Source organism: Odontesthes bonariensis, chromosome 21, assembly GCF_027942865.1.
Source record: "Odontesthes bonariensis isolate fOdoBon6 chromosome 21, fOdoBon6.hap1, whole genome shotgun sequence".
In the NCBI taxonomy this organism is placed as follows: Eukaryota; Metazoa; Chordata; class Actinopteri; order Atheriniformes; family Atherinopsidae; genus Odontesthes; species Odontesthes bonariensis.
In genome coordinates, this window is record NC_134526.1 from 30,930,443 (window position 1) to 30,953,329 (window position 22,887).

General features: G+C 39.2%; 1 protein-coding gene across 6 annotated transcripts in view; it reads right to left on the reverse strand.

The window, feature by feature from the left end:
- The window catches only part of LOC142371619 (voltage-gated potassium channel KCNC1-like), a 181,658-nt gene extending 170,733 nt beyond the window's left edge, over positions 1 to 10,925 (reverse strand). For all 6 annotated transcript variants that reach the window (XR_012768080.1, XM_075454327.1, XM_075454325.1 and 3 more), the window contains exon 1: positions 10,153 to 10,925. Coding sequence is in view for 5 of the 6 variants with exons in the window: in XM_075454327.1 (XP_075310442.1) it covers positions 10,153 to 10,695 (543 nt within the window). In the remaining variant the exon portion in view is untranslated. The remainder of the gene's footprint in view (positions 1 to 10,152) is intronic.
- Between the last annotated feature and the right edge of the window lie 11,962 nt (positions 10,926 to 22,887).

A 22,887-nucleotide genomic window follows, 5' to 3' on the forward strand; every position in this document is an offset into this window, starting at 1 on the left:
AAATCGTAGAGTGGATCTTCCCGTTCAATTAAAAGCAGTACGAATTACATCCAAGCGTGTTCATGTACTGAAAAGATCAAGCAACCAAAGTTTCTATGAGATTTGGTAGGTAGATTCCTTGGTTCCTTCGCATTATAGTGCTTTGTAGTCTTATATCATATATATATATATATATATATATATATCATCCATTTTTGCACTAGCTGATATATCATCATTCATATGAACACGCACACATTATTATTTGTTTATTTTGATCTATTCCACAGTCATCTTCCTGCAACTTGCCACTGTTGAAAGAACTGCTCAATAAAGCATTGAATATAAATTCATCTACACATTAAAATTTTCCCTGCAAGAATATGATTTCCTCTTGGTTGAGTTATGTTAATATATAGGTAAATTAACCCATATAAAAAAACTTAAAAACAAAAGGATTTCTCAGGCAGGGATGAAAAGTAGTCATTTCAGAGTAAAAGAATTAGAGTATTGACAGAATAAGGAAACTTGTAGATAGTGAAGTTTTTTTGAGATGGTGTGAATTTTCGCTAAAACAGGCAGTTCCGGGAGGCTTTCTGCAACCTTTGCAATATGAGCAACTCCTTGTGGTTTTCGTCAAATATTTAGAGTGTAAACACAAGCACTCAAATTGTGAGGACACAAATGTATTGACCAACACATCTTCGCAGATCCCTCTGGACTTCTGTGCTGAATGTCTATGTGTGTGCATACTGTATGTATCAAGACTATGGACTTACTCCACATGCTGTTTTCAATCCTCAATTAGTTGGTTTATTGTAGTTTGTGCTTTTGAATTTAGCTGAGTGTCTATGTGTGTGTTTGTGTGTGCACGTTTTTGTCGGCTGTGTTACTGACTCCAAAAAAAGCAAGAGGACAGTCAAGAGGACAATGGAGATCACATAGAGGTTAAACACTTTATTTCTTGACATGTCATCAAGTATGATACGGTATCCGTCTTTCTCTCTGTGCAATCTCTCTTCTTACATTCCCCTCTCTCTCTCTCTCTCCATCTCATTTTTGTCCTCTCTCCTGCAATTGGCAACACAGTGAGAAAGAATATTCTGTCGCAGCATTATCTTGAAAAGCACAGAGGGGGATGGGGGACCCTGGTGGATATATTGCTTATAGCGCACAAAACCACCAGAGGGAGGGGGAGAGAGAGCAGTGCTAAAGGTTTTTAAGGCAAGATGAAATGCACTGAATAATATCAGAACAGAAAAAAGAAAGAGAACTATGAAGCAGCTAAAGCGTGTGTGTGTGTGTGTGTGTGTGTGTGTGTGTGTCTAAATGTCTTCCTGTTTTTGTCAGTGTTTTGTGCAGAAGTACAGACATCCTGCAGATGTTACGGTTAAGCATGGTGCTTTATACTGACAACTGTAAGCAATGAATCTGATCAACTGGTTCAACCTTCTATCTATATGCCTATCTATCTAACTAGCTAGCTAGCTAGCTTGCTAGCTATTTGTATTTACTTACTTTTAACCATCTTTTTCAACAACTTACCATTTAGCCTAATTCAAGTAAATTACTTTTACTATCATTTATCATATTTTATCCTATTTCAGCCATTTCTAAATTACTCATGGCTTCTTCTTCGTGATTTTTTTTTATCTTAGTAGTTGACCACTTTGTGGAATAATGTGGGAACTATCATCTCGTCTTGATTGTCGACAAGACAAAGGAGATTATTGTAAAATTTAGGAGGACCGGGATTAAGGCAAATGCTATTTTCATCCCAGGGTAGGAGACGGAGGTGGTGAGGGACGACAGATCGACGAGACTGTAAATACAAAAACCGAGGCTTTTGCTCTACAAGAAGGGACAGCGAAGACTCTATTCCTTGAAGAGGATTAGGTCTTTCAGGTTTTGCAGCAGGATGTTACATATCTTATGTAAGACTGTGGTGGAGAGGCCAATCTGCTTTGTAGCTACCTGTTAAAGTAGTAGCATAAGTGACAGAGAAACTGAACAAACCAATAAAGAAAGCTGGCTCTGTGCTCGAAACTGCTCTGGATCTCCCGGAGCTGCATAAGCTGCTCAAAATAATTGGCAAAAAATGTGCACCCTCTCCATGACATAGTAAATAAACAAAGGTGTTAAGTCAGAGCTTTCGTCAGCTCTGCTGTACAAAGAATAGTACGGCAGAATATCCACTGCATAGCCCTACGCGATGACTACTTATAATGATAACGACTAATGATCATTTTTTTTGTTTTATATTACTGCAGCAATATAATTCACTGCATATATTGTCTAAAATGGTAGTTTAGTCTGATTATGCTGTGGTAATAAAAGCAGAATTTTATTCGAACAGAATTATGTCCAGGAAGGCTTTTAGTGACTCCAAGCTGTCTTAATGGCCTGATTTTCAACAACAATTTGTGACATGTTTAGCTGTCAGAAATTGTTCTTATTACAAAATACAAGCATGGGAGGGGAGATAAGGTAGTGACTGAGGTAAAAACTGTGGACTGTATGAGAAAACATTTAAGACTCGTTGCTGCTTCAAACTTTCTCTGTGGCAGATCATTGTAGATGCCAATTTCACTGCACAAACACCATCTTTAATCTACCTGAATTTAGTCAGGAAACAGTCTGTCAGAGTGATAGTCTTGAACTACTTTAAATCGACAACTGGTCTTAAAGACTGAATTTGAATCTCAATTTCAACCATGTGACAAAATGAACAGAAAAAAATACATCGATGAGAGCAGCTTTACTTGGAATTTAGATTAATTTATATACACCTACATTTTACTATTTCTACAAAGAGAAACAAAGAGATGGAACTTTCAAGCATGTGCAAAATGCCTGAGCCCATTTGAGTCAAGTGGAGTGTATAATACCTGAAAGTATTTTATCTGCACTCTTCACTTTTAAATTAACTAATTAATGATTATTTTTAATGGGTTTTTTAATTTTAATTTTTAATTATTATTATTTTTTTTTTTCTGTCTTTTTAATGATTTTATTGCCTTCTTGTGTAGCTGTGAAGCACTTTGAATTGCCTTGTGTATGAATTGTGCTCTATAAATAAAATTGCCTTGCCTTGCCTTGCCTTGCCTTGCCTTGCCTTGCATTGCCTTGCCTTGCCTTGCCTTGCCTTGCCTTGCCTATAAATGCAGGAGGGATTTGATCCCCAACCACATTATTTGGGTGTTCGTCCATTTTAAGTCAGATTTCGGTAACACTAACACAAATTACAATGTATGTATGCATAATTATTTGTTCTATGGTAGTGTAAACGTGCTTCCTGTTACAGTATTCGGTTCCTTTCTAAGGGATTGTGAATGATCACGTCCCACAATGTGAAAAAAAGGGAGAGTCAGAGAAGGAGAAAGGAAGGAAGAGGGTCTGTTAGTGAAGGTTGTTTTTGCCAAAATGAAGCAAGCTGGGACATACAATCACATCAGTGTATGGATACAAATGTCCCAGCATGCCCGTATCGGCAGGAAAGAAAAGAAAAGAAAAGAAAGGTTTGGATGAAAAAAAACGATGGCTTACAGAAAGTGTCGCCCATTCCGTTCTCCTTTTCCTCTTTTACTGCTTCTTACTCCCCCAACCAAAACACCTCCCATTCAGTCACTCCCTCCCCTCTCTCTGTATCTCTCTCCCTCCTTCTCTGCAGCAGACTAGAGCGTAGTCAGCTACTACGGGGACTGCAGTGTTACGCTATAGCACAAGTAGAGGGCTGAGGGGTTGTTGTTGGTGGGGAGGGGGTAGGGGGAGGGATAGGACATGCGGTGTAGAGTTGGCGCGGGGGACTCAGTAGTGATAATCAGCAATGCAGCACTCATCTTTGAAATTGTGGTAATAAAGCGCCATGAGGTGTCAGTGGTGATGACAGGGAAAAAGGTAGGGTAAATAGGGTAGGACAGTGCAGAAAAGCAAAACTTTGCCACCTTTGCAATCATGTTATGTGTACTAAATGGGCAGATGCTAGGACTGAATAACTGCGTTGTCCTTTATTTTTTTCCATTGCATTCTTCGAACACCTGACACGCTCAAGCTCTTTTTTTTTCTTCTCATGAGTCCCCATCCATCGAGCTGATCACCTGAAACTGAGCAACCGACCTAAACTCAACCTACCTCAGCACAGCTACTGCTGCTTCTGCAGTAACTGTCCACCCTTCCAACGAAATCTTTCTGTCACAGTGTTGGCACAAAATGTATTGACTGCAACAATTTCAAAGTCACCTCAGCTGTCATACTCATTTTGTCACCCCACTTTAGACTCTTTGAACCCTCATTTCAATGCCATATGTGCTTCTAATTTTTTGTTGTCTTTTTTTTTTTTTTTACATAAAAAAGCTGCATATGGCAAGATTTTATGTTCAAAGAACATGTGTGAAAAGCTAAGTTCAGAGGACAAGTGTGTCAGTAAGTGCTGGATTTTAGGTGCTGCTGCAGTCATTTTTACACCCAAAGGTGAGGCTTCTCTCTGAACAGTTAAGGTCAGCTGCATTAGTATGTTAAGTAGGTACTCAGCACACTTGGAATGTCAGCTGAGGCAGTACTGACAAAGTATCCGTTACATGGTACTAAATAAAGGGGAAACCCAAAAAGTACATAAAAACAGAGTAGGGCTAAATCGAGTTTGTATTACATACATATATAACTATTATGTTCATTTTAGGACTGTTTTATTGGTGAAGTGCAAAAGAGCATTTTTATGTATAAATTTGGGCTGTCAAGTGATAAAAACCTTTAATCGCGTCGATTGCACGACTTTGTGTCACTAATCGAGAACACAAATTAACAGCATATCCATTCGGTCTAAAAAGATTCCTTTAGTAACTCGAATAACTCAATTTCAAAATATCCTTGATGCAAATTATTATGCATCTATGTGCTGTTTAATTCACAAAAAATGCCTTCTCAGTGGTATGCCATTTGACATAGACAATTATTACAGTCGCACAATTTGCACGCATGCTGGGTTTATAGAAAATTTGATTTGATGGCATGATGGAGGAAACCGAAAGAAAATTATGAGGACTACAATTAGAAATAGATTTGTCTAAAATGTCTAAAGTTTGGGACGATTTCAAACAAAAGAAAAGCAAAAATACTGTAGAGTGTCCATTGTAAAATGGAATTAGCTTACCACAATAGTAAAACATCAATACTAGCATCTCAGCAGAAAGCATCCAGTTCACATTTCAAGTCCATGTTTCCTTAAAATGCAAATAAATCAGGCACACAGATCAGAACTTTTTCCATTGAAATATGCTCCAAACAAATGTACTATTACAATGAGCCTAAGCCTCATTCCACATAAGAAACCCTGAAAAGTAGTTGAAAAAAAATCATTTTTTGTTTCGTTTTGAACGCAAGCTTATTAGGAAAGTCTGCAATTACCTGTGTCTTTACGATACCAATGCACAGTGACAAATATGTTCTTGCAGGCAACAAATCAGTACCGTTATGGAAACTTTCGTGCAAGAAGAAAAATGTTGGAGAAACTGAGCGGGGACGATGCCAATTTTTTCTGGATAGTGTCAACTGGTGTGCCCCCTGGTGGAATCTTCTGATAACAGAAGTAGGGCACAGGTGCGAATCTGAACAGTTCCACCTACAACAGAGCAAGCTGCTTACGTGAGCCTGTAATTTAAAAAGTACATCTATGGCCTAACTCGTTGTAAATCTTCCTGCTCCACATGGTATACCGACAACTGTTCAAACACATTTGGCAAATCCTTCAATAGTTGATTTAATCTTACTTGATGTCTTCACTGTTCATATCTGTTAGTTTAATTTGGTATCCAGAAGTCATCAGTTATGAAGAGGAACAAAACAATCAGTGGCCTCAATATTTTTCAAATCCCCGTCCCCTCAATAGCCAAAAGGCTCATCAAAGTGTCTGATCCATGGTACCCTTCCTCAGTATTCAAAAAGACCCAGTCGTCATTAGTACTGACAAACTTGCTTCCAGTAAAATTCTAACCACCCACAGCCACCTTTTCCGCCATCATAACGATCTCGAGCCAGGCCTCCTGAACAGGCTGAGGTCACTGCCCTCGCTGTCCTCTGTTCCATCACTCTCCTTTTCGTCTGACAGCCAACCGTCACTTTCTGAGGGAAATTCTCACCGTCTGACTCACTGTCGTTTTCTCAAACGAATAAAAACTTGGACATCTTCGATATAAACAATTCCATGAAACTGCATGAGCTAATTGCCATCATTGAAATGCCATTTCACGTCATTCACTTCCTCATCAATTTACTCAAATTTGGAATGGGAAGAAGCCTAAAAAAAAGAGGTTTAAATCAAATAATACATGTCTTCCATCATGTGTTAGTGGGTAAAAACAAGATCTGATGTGGTATGTAGAACTTTCAACCTGTCTTATTCAGTGGTGCTGAAGAGCTTATGTCTCTGGGACCAAGGACTACGAACCTTTGAAGGTGCCTCCTCTTTCTGGAACGTTCTGAATCAATATCTCGCAGGCAAAGGTTCACACAGTATGTGATGGATTGTTCAAAATTATAATGTCTGTTAAATATCAATGTCAGTATCTTTTACAAGTTAAATGATCATGCACTTTCATCATAGAAATACAGGCTGGGATCATAAATGGACTTGTTTTCTATTCTCTTCTGTGTCACATTCAAAACACTGGCCAAGATTTCTCTGCAGTTCCGTCATGTTTGTACCTCCACACTGTGCAATCAGTGATAGAGTATGCTCAAGCTGTACTGCTAGAAAAACATAGCAACACTTCATTGTCAAGAAATATAACTGCTTCTTCCAGTTACCTGATTATGTTGGATGTCCTAAAAAAAAAAAGAACATCAGCTACCTGTATCAAAGTGTCTTTACAGGAGCCTGTGGCAGATTTTTTTCTTTTTGGGGAAAGATCTTTTTGGCACTAGTGGTTTTTATGCAAAGTTGCTTGACAGAAAATGGGGGCACAGAGAGTGGCAGAATGGCATGTATCACAGGACCAGAGCCAGGACTGGAACCTGGAACCTGGACTGGAACCTGGACCGGCTGCAGAGAGGGGCTGTAGCCTCTGTACATGGAGCACCTGCTGGACCAGCTGAGCTAGCTGACTAACCATAACTGAATCCTTAAACATCAGAATAAAGTCTTTGCTGTTCGGGCCAACTCTGCAGTGTGATGCATAACTACACGCGGAACAATGGTCGATTAGAAGGTAAGGCAGCAAGGCTCTGCATCACTTTCCAGAACAGATATGTCACAAGACCAACTTACAGGGAAAAGCTTGACCAGTTTGGTATATTTGAAAGGAGTTTATTTGAACTTACAAACCAGTGACGTGTAGAACTTCAAGAGATGACAAAATTAAAGATATCAGATGATCTACTCTGACTTCTGAAATACTTCAATCTTAAAAAAGGTGCCACCATTTAGAGATTACAAAATCTGAAAAAAAAAGCTCAATTTTGTTGTCTATGCTGTATTTAATGGATGTGTTATAGCTATGTTATTTTATGTGATATTGTGAGTTTATGTGAATTTTATGTATTCCGATTGCAAACATTTCATTATATATTTTATGTTGCATATGTTTGTATGTTTGCTATTCTACATTTCTATTATTTTTTAAAAATGGAATGTAAAATAATAGTAGTTCCAGTAGGATTAGCAGTAGCTGTACTATTTGAATAACTACACTACATAAACCTGTAGAGAAAAATGACTGTTTTTGTGTCATAATAACCCAGAAATACAGTTAATTTAACGTAGTATGTTGAGTCAAATGAAACAATCCGGCATAAAGGTAATACTTGAACCAGAAATAAAGTTAGTCTCACTTACCTGGATGGGTCACCTGAGCTGGAATTGTAATAATTGCTGTGCGTTTTGTCATCGCACCATGGGAAATATTGCAGAAGTTTTGGACAATAAAATGTATTTTGTGTATGTGAGCACTTGATCATGAGATTTTCATCATCTTAACCAAGTACTTTGATTATCTAACCTTAACAAAGTCATTTTAAGGAGCAGCACAGTCGTATAGCAGTAGAAGAAAATAAAAGAATGTCTACATAAAGAACCCTGCCCTTATTACATTAATCTTTCATCGAAAATGTTCTACATTGCAAACAAATAATCATTTCCATGCCATTCTTATGCACATTAGTAAAGAAACAACTCTTGATAATCCCCACATGCTCCAAACCACCCTAACCCAGTTGGTAGTCATTTCTGAAAAACCCTAAATTGACCATATTTGGCAACAAAATGTCCTTTTAAAAAAAAACAAATAAATTGTTCATGTTCCTCCCTAATATAATAGCCCAAATTGCAAAAAAATAAATAAAAAATTAGCTGAAAAGGAGATTAAATTACTTGTTGCTGAGGTAAAATCCAACTATAAGGCACTGCTTACTTTCCTCAGATCAGTCAAGTGAACATCTGTCTATTTATAGAGCATATTTAATGCATAAGGCAACACAATGTACTTTACACAAATGAAAATAGAAAGAAAAACACATTTGGAGCACACTTATGAAGTGCATGGGCAGATAATACATATTATTCAACAGTGCACTCATACAATATACTGTGTAAAAATATGGGTTACTCGCACAAGAAAAAATGCTGTTGATCCGATTCTGTAGGATCAGAAGAGAGATTACCATCAGAAATAAGAAAGAAATGGTTTAATAGCAAACTCACTTCCAAAACAACATGTCATGGTGCACAAACAAGACATATCTGCAAAAAGAGGCACACAGAGGACAACTCAAACTAGTTTAGAATAACTATTAGTATGTCTCTATAACACATGTCCTAAATGATGGTATAAATCTAACAGTATGTATTTTGAAAAGTAGTATCTGCTGAGAGGCCACTCTGTCCTCTCAGCAAGCAGACCAGCACACTCTGAAAATAAGCACACTGCAGAGCGCATGGGTTGCAAAATCTTCTCAAACAGCAAGATCAGCCTTGACATATTTTTCACATTTTTGACACCAGTTTCAAAGTTGTTCACACCAGTTAGGGTACATGTCTGTTTCCCACTAAACACAATTTCTTCATTTGAGGAAAGAAAGAACAAATGTGGATGTTGAGACTGCACGCGAGCACCCGAGCCATCGTTTCCCTTTGCACAAGGTTGCTGTGCTTATTTACACGCATTCCGAAAAAAACGTTGGCCAATTCCATATTTTACATGGGCACGTTCTTACACACTAACGACACGTTTTCTGTGCATAGACATGGCTGATAAATGAGATCCGTGGACTTTAAATAAAAGCCAAAAAATAAGAGCAGCAGTCTCAAGGTTTGACTGGTTTACTGTTGGTACACCCAGTGCGTCACTTACTGCACTGAAGGAACAGCAGCTATATGCGGCTGTAGAGCTGCTCTCTCTGCATCAGAGAAACACAGTTAAAGGATTAGCTAATAGGCTCCTGATCAACCGTCAGAATGTCATAAATTGGAAGTAAGATTGTGGTAACAGTCACAGGGCATGTTGCCAGGCCAATGTGGTAAATGTTTGAAGCTAAAGTTTTAGCTGCATCTATTCATTTAATGAACAAAACAGAATTCCACATTATTAGTTGAGTACATTTTGTTTGACTGGTTCACACATAAACCTGTCTTCCTGCAAATGAAGGTGATATTCCGGCTCAGAGCTCAGATTATTTTTGCTTTTATTTCTATCATTTCTGTCATTAATAATTCAAAATCCAGAAATGTGTTTGTTTGTTTTTTTTAATCAAAGAGACAAATTCTAAGAGACTCACCGCAATAATTCATTAATCCCTACATCTGTATTCCAAATGAGGGCATAACCTGATTAGATTACCTTGGAAACCTTTAATGTTTTCCTACATGGTGCACCAATGGTGACACCAGAGTGAGAAGGAAAAGGAAGGACAGATGTAGCCCACACGGACAAATCAGCACCAGAACTGGCCAAATCCCCATAAAATAAAATAAGAAGGTGAGATCAGGAGCTCATCGAGGTGGTTTGTCTACTTTCTGAGGAAACACATCGAGGGGCTTGATATCATTCCATTGCTTCCACTGTTAAAGGGGTCAATTTACGCATAAAAGTGCGCAGTGGCGAAACCGAAGACAAGAAAGGCACATGATGACAGAATGCAGGCGCAAGATTTCACAGAAGATTACACATCGCTCCGGCCACTCACCCGGGCGTATTTGGAGGAGTACGGGTCCTCGAACAGCGCCCACATCCAGGGCTGCCACACTTGCCAACATGTCACCCTGCGGCCGTCCTCCTGCATGCACAGCCGCTTCAGGTCGCCGTCCGCTCCGCCGGTGAGCGCCGGGTCGTCCTCCGGTGCGTCCGGCTCAGGCGTCTCAAAGCTGTCCAGGGCTTCCTCTGCGTCGCGGTGCTGTCTGTAGTTCATCCAGCAGCATGCCTCCACGTCCGTCTCGTCGATGCCCCAGAAAGCGAGCTCCTCCTCGAACAGCGGCCCGCACACATCGTTGGGACAGTGCAGCTTCCCGGTGCGGTAGTAGTTCAGGATGAAGGCGAAGGTGGCGGGGTGGCGGTCAAAGAAGAACTCGTCGGACTTGGGGTCGTAATCAAAGTTGCTGTACGCGTCGGGCTCGGTCAGCCAAGACAACCGTGTCCCTGGCAATGTCTTCAAAGTGCTCCGGTAGGTCTCGTGTCGAATCCCCCCGCAGTTGATTACGATCTTCTCGCTATCTGACGCCGAGCAAGTCATGGCTGCGCTGGGGCATGCTTCGCTCGGTGCTCGCAACTGATGCTGTGGCCGCCGCTCTTCCCCATCCACTACCAGGAGCTGCTCGGTAGACTGTTAATCTCATCAAGGAGTCACAGGGCTAGGAGAGCGGAGGAGAGGAGAGGATGGGAAGGAGGAGTCTGCCCGTGTGTTTGTGGAGGAGAGAGAGAGAAAGAGGAGGACGGCAGAGAGAGAATGAGATTGGTACTTTCAGAATCAGTAAGTTGGACGATAACAACACACTGACTGATGGAATTTCAAAGGTCAAATTTGACCTTGACATTTTATGATGTTAAGGTCAAATTTACATCTATTGCTTAACAAATCGAAGAATAGCGGCTTCTTCTGACTATCTACGCATATTTCTTTCTTCTCTCAGTCATTTTTGGACTGTAGTGCAAGAATTAAGATGTACTGAAAAGTGAAAACGAAGGACAATTAGACATCTGGTTTACAAATCCCAGAACGGGTTAGGCCCAAAATACATCTGTGATATGTTCAGAGAATATAAAGCCAGCAGAGCTCTTAGATCCAAGGACTCAGGTCAGCTGGTCCAGTCCAGAGTCCAGACTAAACATGGAGAAGCAGCATTTAGCTGTTATGCTGCCAACAAGTGGAACAAACTGCCAGTGGAGATTAAACTTTCACCAAATGGAGACATTTTTAAATCCAGGTTAAAAACATTTCTGTTCTCATGTGTCTATGCATGAAATCTGCACGATATCTTTTAATTTATCTGGACTGTTGCTTGTTTTTAAATTAATTTAAATGATTTTATTTGTTTCTCTTTATATTCTTTTATGTATTTTAATGCTTCTTACACTCCCTGCTGCAATGCTTTTATTTTATGTAAAGCACCTCACTCTTATATGACAACCGAACCATTTTCATTAATGCTGTGCTGTTACAGCCTCCTCTGGGTTTTAGGGTTTCCACATATCATCACTGTACACACGGTTAATATGATATCCAATGGGAGCTCGAACTTTTCATCATGCATACTCGTTCAAATGTAGTATACCATTATACCTCGCATGTTCCAGATTACACAAGGCATGGATGTTAAAGACAGAGAGCAAATTATTCAGTGACAATTGAGGAGTTGGATATCGACTTTTTTGTCTTTTCTTTCTTTTCAGGCTGCATATGGAATTGTGCACCCAGTAAACTTGTGCTTTATTGAGTTGAAGTCTTCCCATTTTTGCAGTATCTTTCTATATTGAAGTAATGTCACGAGTCTGGAGATTACGATATAGCAAATCCATTACAATAGCTCATATGGTGTGTACCACTCCAGTCCAAATTCTAAGTTTGTGCTTGATGGACAAAAGAAATGGTGACAATCAAATGAGTGAAACCAGCTAAGAAGTAAGCAGGCCAGAAAACAAAAAGGAAAAATAAAGGAAAATTAATAAAAAAAAATATAAGAAAACAGGAAGTCTGGCCAACACATGCAGAACATGAATATCAAAAAGTCTAAAAAAAGCCAGAGCCAGAGAAAATGAACCAACATCTTAAAGGGATAGTTCGCCCCTTCTGACATGAAGCTGTATGACATCCCATACTAGCAACATCATTTATGAACATTTTCTTACCCCCTGCTGCGTCCTGTGAGCAGAGTTCCAGCCTCGTTTTAGCGTTGACGAAGGTAGTCCGGCTAGTTGGCTGGGGCTTAAAAAATAAAGCGTTTTGCTTCTCAAAACAATATGCGTTCAAAAGAGTAATACATTTGCATCACAAAATCATTCATCCAGAAAAACTCAGACCTCACAATCGCTTGGCCCTATTTTCTCTCCCTTCGTATCACTGCCTGCTGCCGCCTGCCGACAGCCGCGCCTGTTACGGTGTTTGCTGCTCGGAAGCAGGGGACTGCTCGCTCTGCTCGCTCTGCACTTCGGTCTGCACGCTCTACACAGCATGCAGTGATACGAAAGTAAAAAAGCCCACGGCACACACTTATTTTTTCATTTACCTTATCAGTACTTTGTATGCAATCATTTCATAATACAGATGCAAAAAATCTATACCTAAAAACCTTTTTTTTTTTTTTAAATCCTCAGAGAACCCCATATTTTGCTCTTAACTTAGTTAAGCAGGTGGGAATTATGAGACCGTGACACGTCAAAGGCTGAAGGACAAAATTAAAACAGAGAAAGAGGGGAAATGGAGCGCTTTCTGGTGCAGAGCAAACCACCAACCACCAGAGCAGAGACTGCCGACAACCCACCACCGAAAGAAAAGAGGAAAAAACTGCCAGCTGACAGTATCATGAAAGTTACCGTCTTATGGCTTCAGTTGGACCGGGGGTGTCAACAATCCTCAGCCCGAGTGCGTCCTGTCGGGAGAAGTTAGCTAATGCTAACTTAACTGCTAGTGAGCTAATGCTTCTGCATCGTAGTACCCAAGCATTTCCAACCACGTGATCGAGCAACTTTTTCCTTTCCCCACTACCTGCCTGTGTGAGTTGGCGTTCTCTGCTCTGGTTCACATGAAGAACAACAGGAGGGCACGGCTCTCTGTTGAACAGGACTTGTGAGTGGCCCTCTGCTCAGTGCCACCGAAGATTTAAAAAAATCTGACAGGGACATGTATCTCACTAATTTGTAAGTAGGCAAAATATTTACAATAGCACATGTTTCAATGCTGATTGCTGAAATGTTGCATTTCTAATTTGTAGTTTAGGGCCATCGACAGTTCTCTGTGCTGAGTTTCCTTTGCCTCATTTTTAATTTAGTCTGGTTTATATGAGTGTGTTGCTGCTTTGATGAAGGCTAATTTGATAAAGTTTCAAATTATTTTTTGAAATATTTCGTTAATAAATATTTCATGAGTAATATAGTTGTCTTTGTTACATTTTATTTGGCATTAGTAAATAATTATGCACATTTACAGATATTTGACATGATATGAGTGATAACACGTGTTATAAGGGCTATTTTGCACAATAGGTGTGCCTTTAGATTTTTACTTGTCCTTTGGTGTGCCTTGGGCACAAAAAGTTTGGGAACCACTGCTATGGACTCATGGAAGATGTAAGCTGATGATGTTTCTGAATCATCTCACCTGTCTTTTTAATTTTAGTTGTGTTTTTGTCTTCCTTATTTGACCATAATAGCAGCATGATAGTAACATTACTTTCACTGGGATGAATATGTAATACTGTTCACGATAAGTAATACTTTACAACCTGACACCTTCTGTATAAGACACATACAATTTTTCATTGTCAGTAATAATATCAGGAACTCGCAATTTCTCTGCATATTTGGTACAAGATTCCTGTGTGCAGGTAAAACCTTAGATATCTATATTCTCTGTGTATAAGAGAAAGGCCATATGACACGGGATCAGAGTTGTACACTGATAAACACAAATGAATATTGCAGAGACTTTAATGCCGTTGAGTATCGTGAAACTTCTACTGCTGTCTTCTCTTCTACTGGCCTTGATGTACAAAATGTTCCACAGTCTTCTTCTGCTCATTCCAAATTGTTGTGGTCCCCTTGGGACTCTGCCTTCGAATTTCAACTTTTTATATGACATTTTTATTATCCCTTTTTGGGGGTGATTGGTACAGTTAACTGCCTTCTTGTATCTGTTTAGGAGTTAAGCTCTGCCCAAAGGGCACAGCTTTCTTCGTCTTAGTTTCACGTGCACCTCACTGATGACGTTGCATAGAAAGCTGTCTATTGATAGCTCCCTCTGTTGACACTCAAAGACAACTTCCCTCTTAACGTCACTGACATGTACTTATGAAGGACTCTGCTTTAACACGACGAGCCTAGCCACATAAATGAGTAGGTTTGAGGACTTTGTTTATGGACTCAAATTTAGTGGAATCTATGCCTCAGATCGCCTCAGGCACGCTCAGGACGGGAGACTGGACCGAAAAAATAAAATAAAATAAAAGTTTCAGTGCAATCTGTTGTTTTCCTTAGCTAGGAAATTGTTTTTGAATTGGCTCTATATGAACGAATTGGATTATTTTATGAATAATTATGATTACAATTAATTGAATTCCAATTAGCTTGAATTGGACTTTATTATCTAAGTGCCTTGAGATGACATTTGTTGTATTTGGCGCTATATAAATAAAAATGAATTGAATTGAATTGAATTGTGGCAGAGGTGTTCACAAGTAATTTTTTTGCAAGTCCAAGTCAAGTCTCAAGTCTTTGAGGGTCAATTCCAAGTCCTGTCCACAATCCTCCATATTGGACAGTACAAAAATAGACCAATTGTAGGTTCAGTAAATAGAATTTCCTGCAATGTGATTTTAAGAAAGAAGTATTTCAATTTCATAACTGTATTTTAACAATGTAAAGTACAACAAAATGAACTAAACACACCAACCATAGTGCAAGAAAATGAGAAGTTGTACTAACTTAAATTGCTAACTTAAAAATAAAAAAACTGGCTCTCTGAAAACCCCTTTCACCTTCCTGGAAAATCTTCTTTTTTTACATTTCAGAAACATCAAATTCGATAGTGTCTTTGCTGACAGACCTGCACGGTGGGGATACGCATGATAAGTCATCCTTGGCTAAACACCCTTTTACAGATTGGGTCAACACTATGGAGACTGTAACTTAAGACAATGGCATAGACTTATCTTCTGACACATGCTAGAACTGATGAAATGTTAACCCAAATTCTTCCACATCATATGGCCAACAGAAAATGGGCTATGCAATCTGCCTGTTCACAGCATTAGCACACAGTTTGTTGTGGCTAGTTTACTGGCTAATCGCTAATTTTAACGTTTTTCACGTTAGCAAGTGACTAACCTGTCTGGGTGGGTTTTCAGATGCTGGATGAAGTTTGATGTAGTTGAACCATGACTGTGTATCTTTATGCTTCACTCTTTGCACACTGCTGTTAGCTTGTTGGCTTACTGCCTGAAGGCATTATATGCAAACGTACTGATCCAAGGCACTCCCGTTGGACTTTAAACACAAATGGAAAAGACGAATGACAGCTAAATAACAAGAATAAAAAGAATAACATGAAATAACGTTTTTTCAATAGTCTTGGGCGAGTCTTGAGAATCGAGTCGAAGTCAAGTCTGAAGTCTTTTGGGGTTGAGTCTGAGTCAAGTCTAACGTCACAGTTTAGTGCGACGTAAGTGCAACTCGAGTCCGAGTCACGAGTCCGAGTCCCCAGCTGTGATCTGTGGGCTAGAAACCCTTATGTGCTTAACTCTATAGACAATAACTACCATTTGACTTTGTTACAAGGTGTGGAACATTAGGACTTGAGTTAGAAGTGGTCTTTTGATGGATAGTGAGCAGCTAAGAAGGTCTCCACTATTTTTTTCTGCTTCTTTGAGGGTCTTTGGCTTGCACTCTTTCATGGATATACAAAGTTAACGGATCAAGTCTTAAGAAACTTGATGGTGTCTCCAGTTTGTAATTTTGTCTTTGATTCTGGGTTCAGTGATTTAAATAACCAATCCTTCAGGTTGACCTGCAGTTCTTTAAGGGTCTCCCTTCTCTCATTACACTGGAAAACAATTTCATCAAGAGATTTCAGTACTGATTTAGAAGTGGTATGAAACAGCAAACTCAAATTGGAGTGCAGCCTTGGTGTGGACCCAGGACTTGCTGGCTGGTTTGGGAATTCCTCGGTGTCTCCCATGAAGAGGTGTTGGAGATGGCTAAGAAGAGGACGGCCTAGGGATCCCCATTCCAATTATGGATGGATGGGTTTTCACTTCCCTCTAAGAAATATTAATTTTTGGTTATGTCTTCCAAGGCCATTATGCACATTCATTTATTGTTCCCACAATTAAGCTGAAGTGTGTTGAAAATGATTTATGATTAGAAACCAATTCAAAAGAGGAAAAGACACATCAAAGCTCTGCGGAAATAACTGTATTGCTTCATGTTCAATTATATGTTATCCTAAACACCCTTCTGGAGGTCTCTTCCATCTCCTGGAGGAAGGGCATCCATCTGCCTTCAATGGTTGGGGAATGAGAGGAAAAGACAGAGATACAAACAAAAAAAATTATTTATAAGCAATGCTACAAGAATATGTTCTAAGAAATGAGAAGCAGAACTTTAGAAGTACTGTAGCTAACATTAAAGCTGCTCATTCTGGTGAATGGTTGACAGCTGTAGTTATTTGTCAGCAGTTTTTATTTCTTATGTCATAGGTGATAAAAAACGTGAATCTGTTTATGTAGAGATACAGAAGTTAGACATTACAGTATTATAATTAACATTTGGCTTTGTTTTCTGCTTCCAAATCAGTCTCCTTAAAAACCTTCATCCTCCTTTCTCTTCTCAGCATCATTCTGTTTCTCAATACAGTCTTTCAATTTACTAAAACACTTGACTTAATTGGATCAAGGCAAAAAGGATATGGTACTGTGTTTCATGCCCACCACACATTCTTGCTCTCTTTCTCTCTCGCTTCCTTTCCAAGATAGGACCTTTACCAACAATTAAAGAAAAGAGGGGGAAACCAGAAGCAGAACAAGTATTCGCTGAGCTCCACAGAAAAGGGAGAAAATACTGCAGACCATCAGATCATTAGTGCTCTCCCATTTTCTCACTCTTTCTCTCACACAGGCTATTCTCTCCATTTTCTCCATTTCCTCTCCATCTCTCCTCATCATCTTCACTGCTTGTCCCCCCTCCCCACCTTCTCTCTCTGGTGCAGAGCAAATGTGCTGTGTTAGCCTATTGAGAACAGTCTGCAGTACTGCACTCCACACTGTACACTGCGAGTCCATTCCAACGTTACTGAAGCACGCACATATACACATGTTACATTTCCATAGCCTCAGTGAATGAATACCCTTAACCAACCACATGCACCTATGCCTATTAATAATCAGACTAAATTTCATCAGAACATGACCTATTAAGACAACCAGTCTGACTCAGAGTATACAGAGCTCAATAAATTGTGTATGGAAAAAACAATTTTATAATAAATAGAAATAATAGCCCCCAGTGGAATATAACAAAGTAGGTTCACTCAACCACCGCATTTAAAAAACTAAATGATATGTCTAGTTATTCAATGGAAACAATAAAAAATCCATTTATCTACTTTTCCATTACTAGTCCATCACAGGGCTAGCACATAGTGAAATACAACTATGTATGCTTACACTTAAAGGTGGGGTATGGGTTCTTTTTCTGGAGCATTTTTTTACATATTGCTTGAAATACTCTTCACACCCCCATTGCAACCAATTAATTAAAAGTTTTGACACAAAAATGAAAAGTTTTAGTGGCCTCTAGAACGTGCAATCTAGGAAAAACACTATCCAATCATACTGAACGGACTGTTAACGATGATTGGATTCTGATGCGTCTATCAAACTGCAATCTGCTCCTCCCTCCCCCTCCCCCTCCTTCCCCCTGTGCGCGTACCCTTCTTCGTGAACGAATTACGCGTCCAGAAGCTTGGCAGGAACCTAAACTAGAGCCAGCTTGGCTAGCACCTAGCGTTATTAAACGTATAGTTAGCATATACTAAATACTAAATACTAAATACTAAATACGGCAACGATCGATGCTTGCTGTCAGAACAGCGCTCGTGCACCTTCGTGCTCGTGAACAAGCATTGCGCGTTCATGTACTCTAGAGGCGTGGCTTCAGGGAGAAAGTCTGAAGAAAGGGGTTGGGACTTTTGACCTGTGTATTTTCAAAATGCAGCTTCGCTGGACTCAAAATCCAGGATCTCCTACCCTACCTTTAACACTAACCTGTAACTACTTTAGATTTCCAGATTAAATTAACATGCATGTATCTGGATTGGTGGAAACCAGATTTCCTGACTAAAACTCACTCAGGCACAGGGAGACATTGCAAACTCTACACCACCATGGTTCAAACCAGGAACATTTTAGATGTGAGGTAACAGCGATAACACCTGCATTCTGAGGCTTAACTCAAGACTTCACCTGGTACTGATTTTTTTTTTTTTTACCAATAAAGTGACATGTGCAGTTGTGTAAAGGTGCATTGTAGAGGAAAAATAACAAATAGAAAAAAACAAAGTTAACTAACTACAAAAGTCTCCAAAAAGAACCAACTAGAACTATCAATTACACGATAAACACTAGGTCCTTAGCTACAGGCTCCAGCGCTGTCTTTCCTGGCCTAAGCTGCACACATCCCTTACAAGGACATTTTACTCCCGGCTTTGTACTGGGAGCCCTTCCTACAAGACAAACCAACATTAACAGTCATTCATACAACACAAGCACACTTATACACAAAGCATTTACATGAATTTAAAATCACAAATAAAATTGTCATGACAAGATATTCAGATTTCCTACATTTCTAAATCTTCCAAGAGTATTCTTGCAACAACACTAGGCTATGCAGTGTCCTACTCCTGGTACATCCCATGCTCCTTGCTCCATAAAAGCATTGGGGCACTCCTCATTCTGGTTTAAATGCCAGAGTAGGAAACTGTATGCAGGTGAGGCAAGAAAACCACACATGCCCCAATCCAATCATTGAAATTAATGTTTACTTTGTCGTCATTATTATGTTTTTCACACCTGGATATAGCCACTCATAACATACACTAGAGCAGGGGTCTTCAACGTTTTTCAGGCCAGGGACCCCCAAACTGATGGAGAGTTGGAGCAGGGACCCCCCTACTATTTATATGGCATACAATTGTGTTTCATATTTAACGGGGCCTAGTGCCGTGTATAAAAATAGCTACTCTGTTATTGTACATTCAATACTAAGCTATTCAAATAATACACAGGTTAATATATTCATGTTTTTATTTTAAACATGTGCAAGGTACAGGGTGGCCATGCCACTGACATTTATAAACAAACATCTTGCATACAACACTGAGCTATTCAAATAATCCACATGCATGTAGATGGGACAATGAATCCTCAAACCATCTGTGGATGGCACACGTTTGCACACAATTTGTGAGAAAAAAAAAGAAATATTAAAAATCATCTAATCAACCAAAGATTTCGCGACCCCCCTGCAGTACCTCCGCGGACCCCCTGTTGAAGACCTCTGCACTAGAGAGTCAGTTAAAATAACATAGCTGCTCTTCATAATTACCATGTCTTGTTAATGCTAATGCTCTGCAAACCATAATATTTAAAGTAGTACACAATACTAGAAACACAACACAACATAGGCTATACAATTCAATAAGACAGCCAGATGGTAAAGACATAACAGAACTGTATCCTTTTAGCTGCGTATGCTAACTGTGTGCAACATACTTATCAAAAGGCATGGGACTACACTATGACACACACAATTTGAAAAGATACTTTACTAAGATTTTTTGTTTTCAATTATACCCAAATATTTGTATAAGGACAGCTGACCAAATGTTTGTTAAGTCAATTTATATAAAATTGACAATAATTTTGTTGATCATTAAAGCACTTTACATGACATTTCTTATTACTGTCAAAATACTTTCAGTATAATTTAGTTCAGTTTTATTTATATAGCGTCAAATCACAACAAATGTCATCTCAAGGCACTTGAAAGACACAATCCAATTCAAGCCAATTATAATTCAATTCACTTCATAATTACAATCCAATTCTGACTGTAACAGTCATAATCCAATCAATTCAAATTAATTCAATTCCATATTAGTTAAACTCATACAAAGGCAATTTAAAAAAAGTTGCCGAGCTAAAGAAACCAATAGACAGCATGAAAACTGCTCTTTGATTCCATACCCCATCCTAACCATGCGCAAGGCAATGATTAAAAGAAAAAATGGAGGAATGGAGGAAGAAAGGTCCAGCAGAGCGAGACTCAGGAACGGCAGCCATCTGTCCCAACCGAATGGGGGCTGAGAGGACAAGAGGGAACAACAAGCACCACAACACCAGGCCAGGGATACCTGCTGAGAAAGAGAAACACAAATTAATGACAACAATTATGTCATATGTACATGGAGATTAAAAGAGAGCAGCGAGGAAAGGTCCATAACAGGAGATCCTTTAGCAGCCTAAACCTATAGCAGCGTGACTATGGGATGTTTCATCTGAGCCATCCCTTACCATAAGCATTATCAAAAAGACAAGTTTTCATATGTAGAGAGGGTGTCTGCATCCTGGATGCATACTGACAACTGGTTTCATAAGAGAGGTACCTGATAACTGAAGACTGTTCTTTCACCTTGGGCCATTTCAGTTCAATTCAATTCAATTCATTTTTATTTATATAGCGCCAAATACAACAAATGTCATCTCAAGGCACTTAGATAATAAAGTCCAATTCAAGCCAATTGGAATTCAATTAATTGTAATCATAATTATTCATAAAATAATCCAATTCGTTCATATAGAGCCAATTCAAAAACAATTTCCTAGCTAAGGAAACCAACAGATTGCACAGAAACTTTTTTTTTTTTTCTTTTCAGTTCAATTAAATTTAATCACTCAAGGGAAATTATACTACTGTTGTATAAAACATTGAGCAAAAATGAAAAAAAAAATCTATAACAAAATAAGTACACATAGAAATAAAATGAAAATCAGTTGACAAACTTGGAAAGTTAAAGTATGTTACAGGCATAGTTCAAATCTTCATGGATGGATAAGTGTGGGTTTTTTGTAGCTCAGCCACAATTAGCTGTTGAAATGTTGCACACAGCATTGGAAGACAACACAAATTAACTGTCTCAGACAACACAGACAGAAACCCTTAGCCAACAGTCCAATAACTGGGATGAAGAAACGTCTCCTCCAAGAGACAAATCCACCTGATGGTGCCAACAAGCACCTTATCCCCAACTGTTACTGTAGAGGCAAAAACTGTTTCCTTAATGGTGAGGAAGCAAAGACAACAAAAAGTCTCCTAAGATTTAAGGAATTTATTAAAGAATAATAAATCAAACTAGAATGAACAACCAGCAATAGTCAGAAATAATCATCAAACCAGAGACCAAGTCTCACTATTCAGCGGAATAGGGCACAGCTTCTTTAAACCACAGGGGTCTCAAGAGTCTGGACAACCCACTGATGGTACGATCGGTCCTTTTATATAGTCTTGACCACGTACACATATTTGTCCAGACAGTTCAAATTCCATCTTAAGTACAGAGCACGTTGGAAAATCAACCATATGACGTTAAACATTATTTGCTAAAGCAGTTCATGCAGTTCTGTTTGTATAATAGTTCAGGGAAAACCAAGTGTTTTACAACACCTGAACAAAAAAACCTAATTTCCCATTACAATCCTCCCTTTTGTCATTTTGACAACTAAACGACTGATTTATCTTTTGCAGAATAATAAGTGAGGAGCAAAAACTTCAGCAATGTAAATTCACAAAGATTCAATACATTGCATCATTGGCTCTACATAGAACAAGTAGGAACTGTTATTAAAAACTTTTTTCCGAGTTATCATCACTATCATAGGTCTCAGAATACGGAGGAATCCAGTCTGGAAGAGGGTACTAATCGGGTTGGTCTTGATGTTCCATTGTCACCAATGCAGTTGCGGTTCTTTTAACACAGAAGTGCCCAACCAGTTGATCGCGGTCTGATCGTCTTGTAGGAAAAATGTCAAAAATAAAGTTTTTTTTATGTGTATCTGTATGTTTTGTTTTGTTGTCGTTATGCGTTGTGGACACGTCCACAAAAAAAGTAGTGAAAAAATAGAAAAAGAAAAAAGTGGGTCACGTTTGACCTACGGTAGCGCGCAACATGCATGACAGAAAGTTGAAAGCTGTCAACAGTAGCAAGCAGCTAGCGATCAGAGCAGTTACGCACTCCTAAACGTTAACATGGCTGAGGAGAAACGAGTCAAGACCTACCATTTTCACCCAGAATGGGAGTAAAATACTTTTGTTTATTCTCATTGAAAGCCTGTTTGTTTGATCTGCAATGCAGGCATTGGCAAAGAAAGGCAATCTGGAGCAGCATTTTAAAACGGTACACGGGAGCTACGAGAGGGATTTCCCTGCAAAAACGCCTTTATGTGCCAAAGAAGTGCGGGATTTGAGAGCACAGCTTGCAGCACGACAGTCAGTCTTTACCAAACCGAAGACCCAGGGTAAGGCTATTGCTATTGCTATTGACTATTGCTTCCTATAGCGTCAGTCACGTCCTTGCTAAGCCTTTCTCGAGGCAGCGGATAGCCTTTTTGATGACTTTAAAAATAAAACAGAGAGCAATACTACCACAAGGCAATGT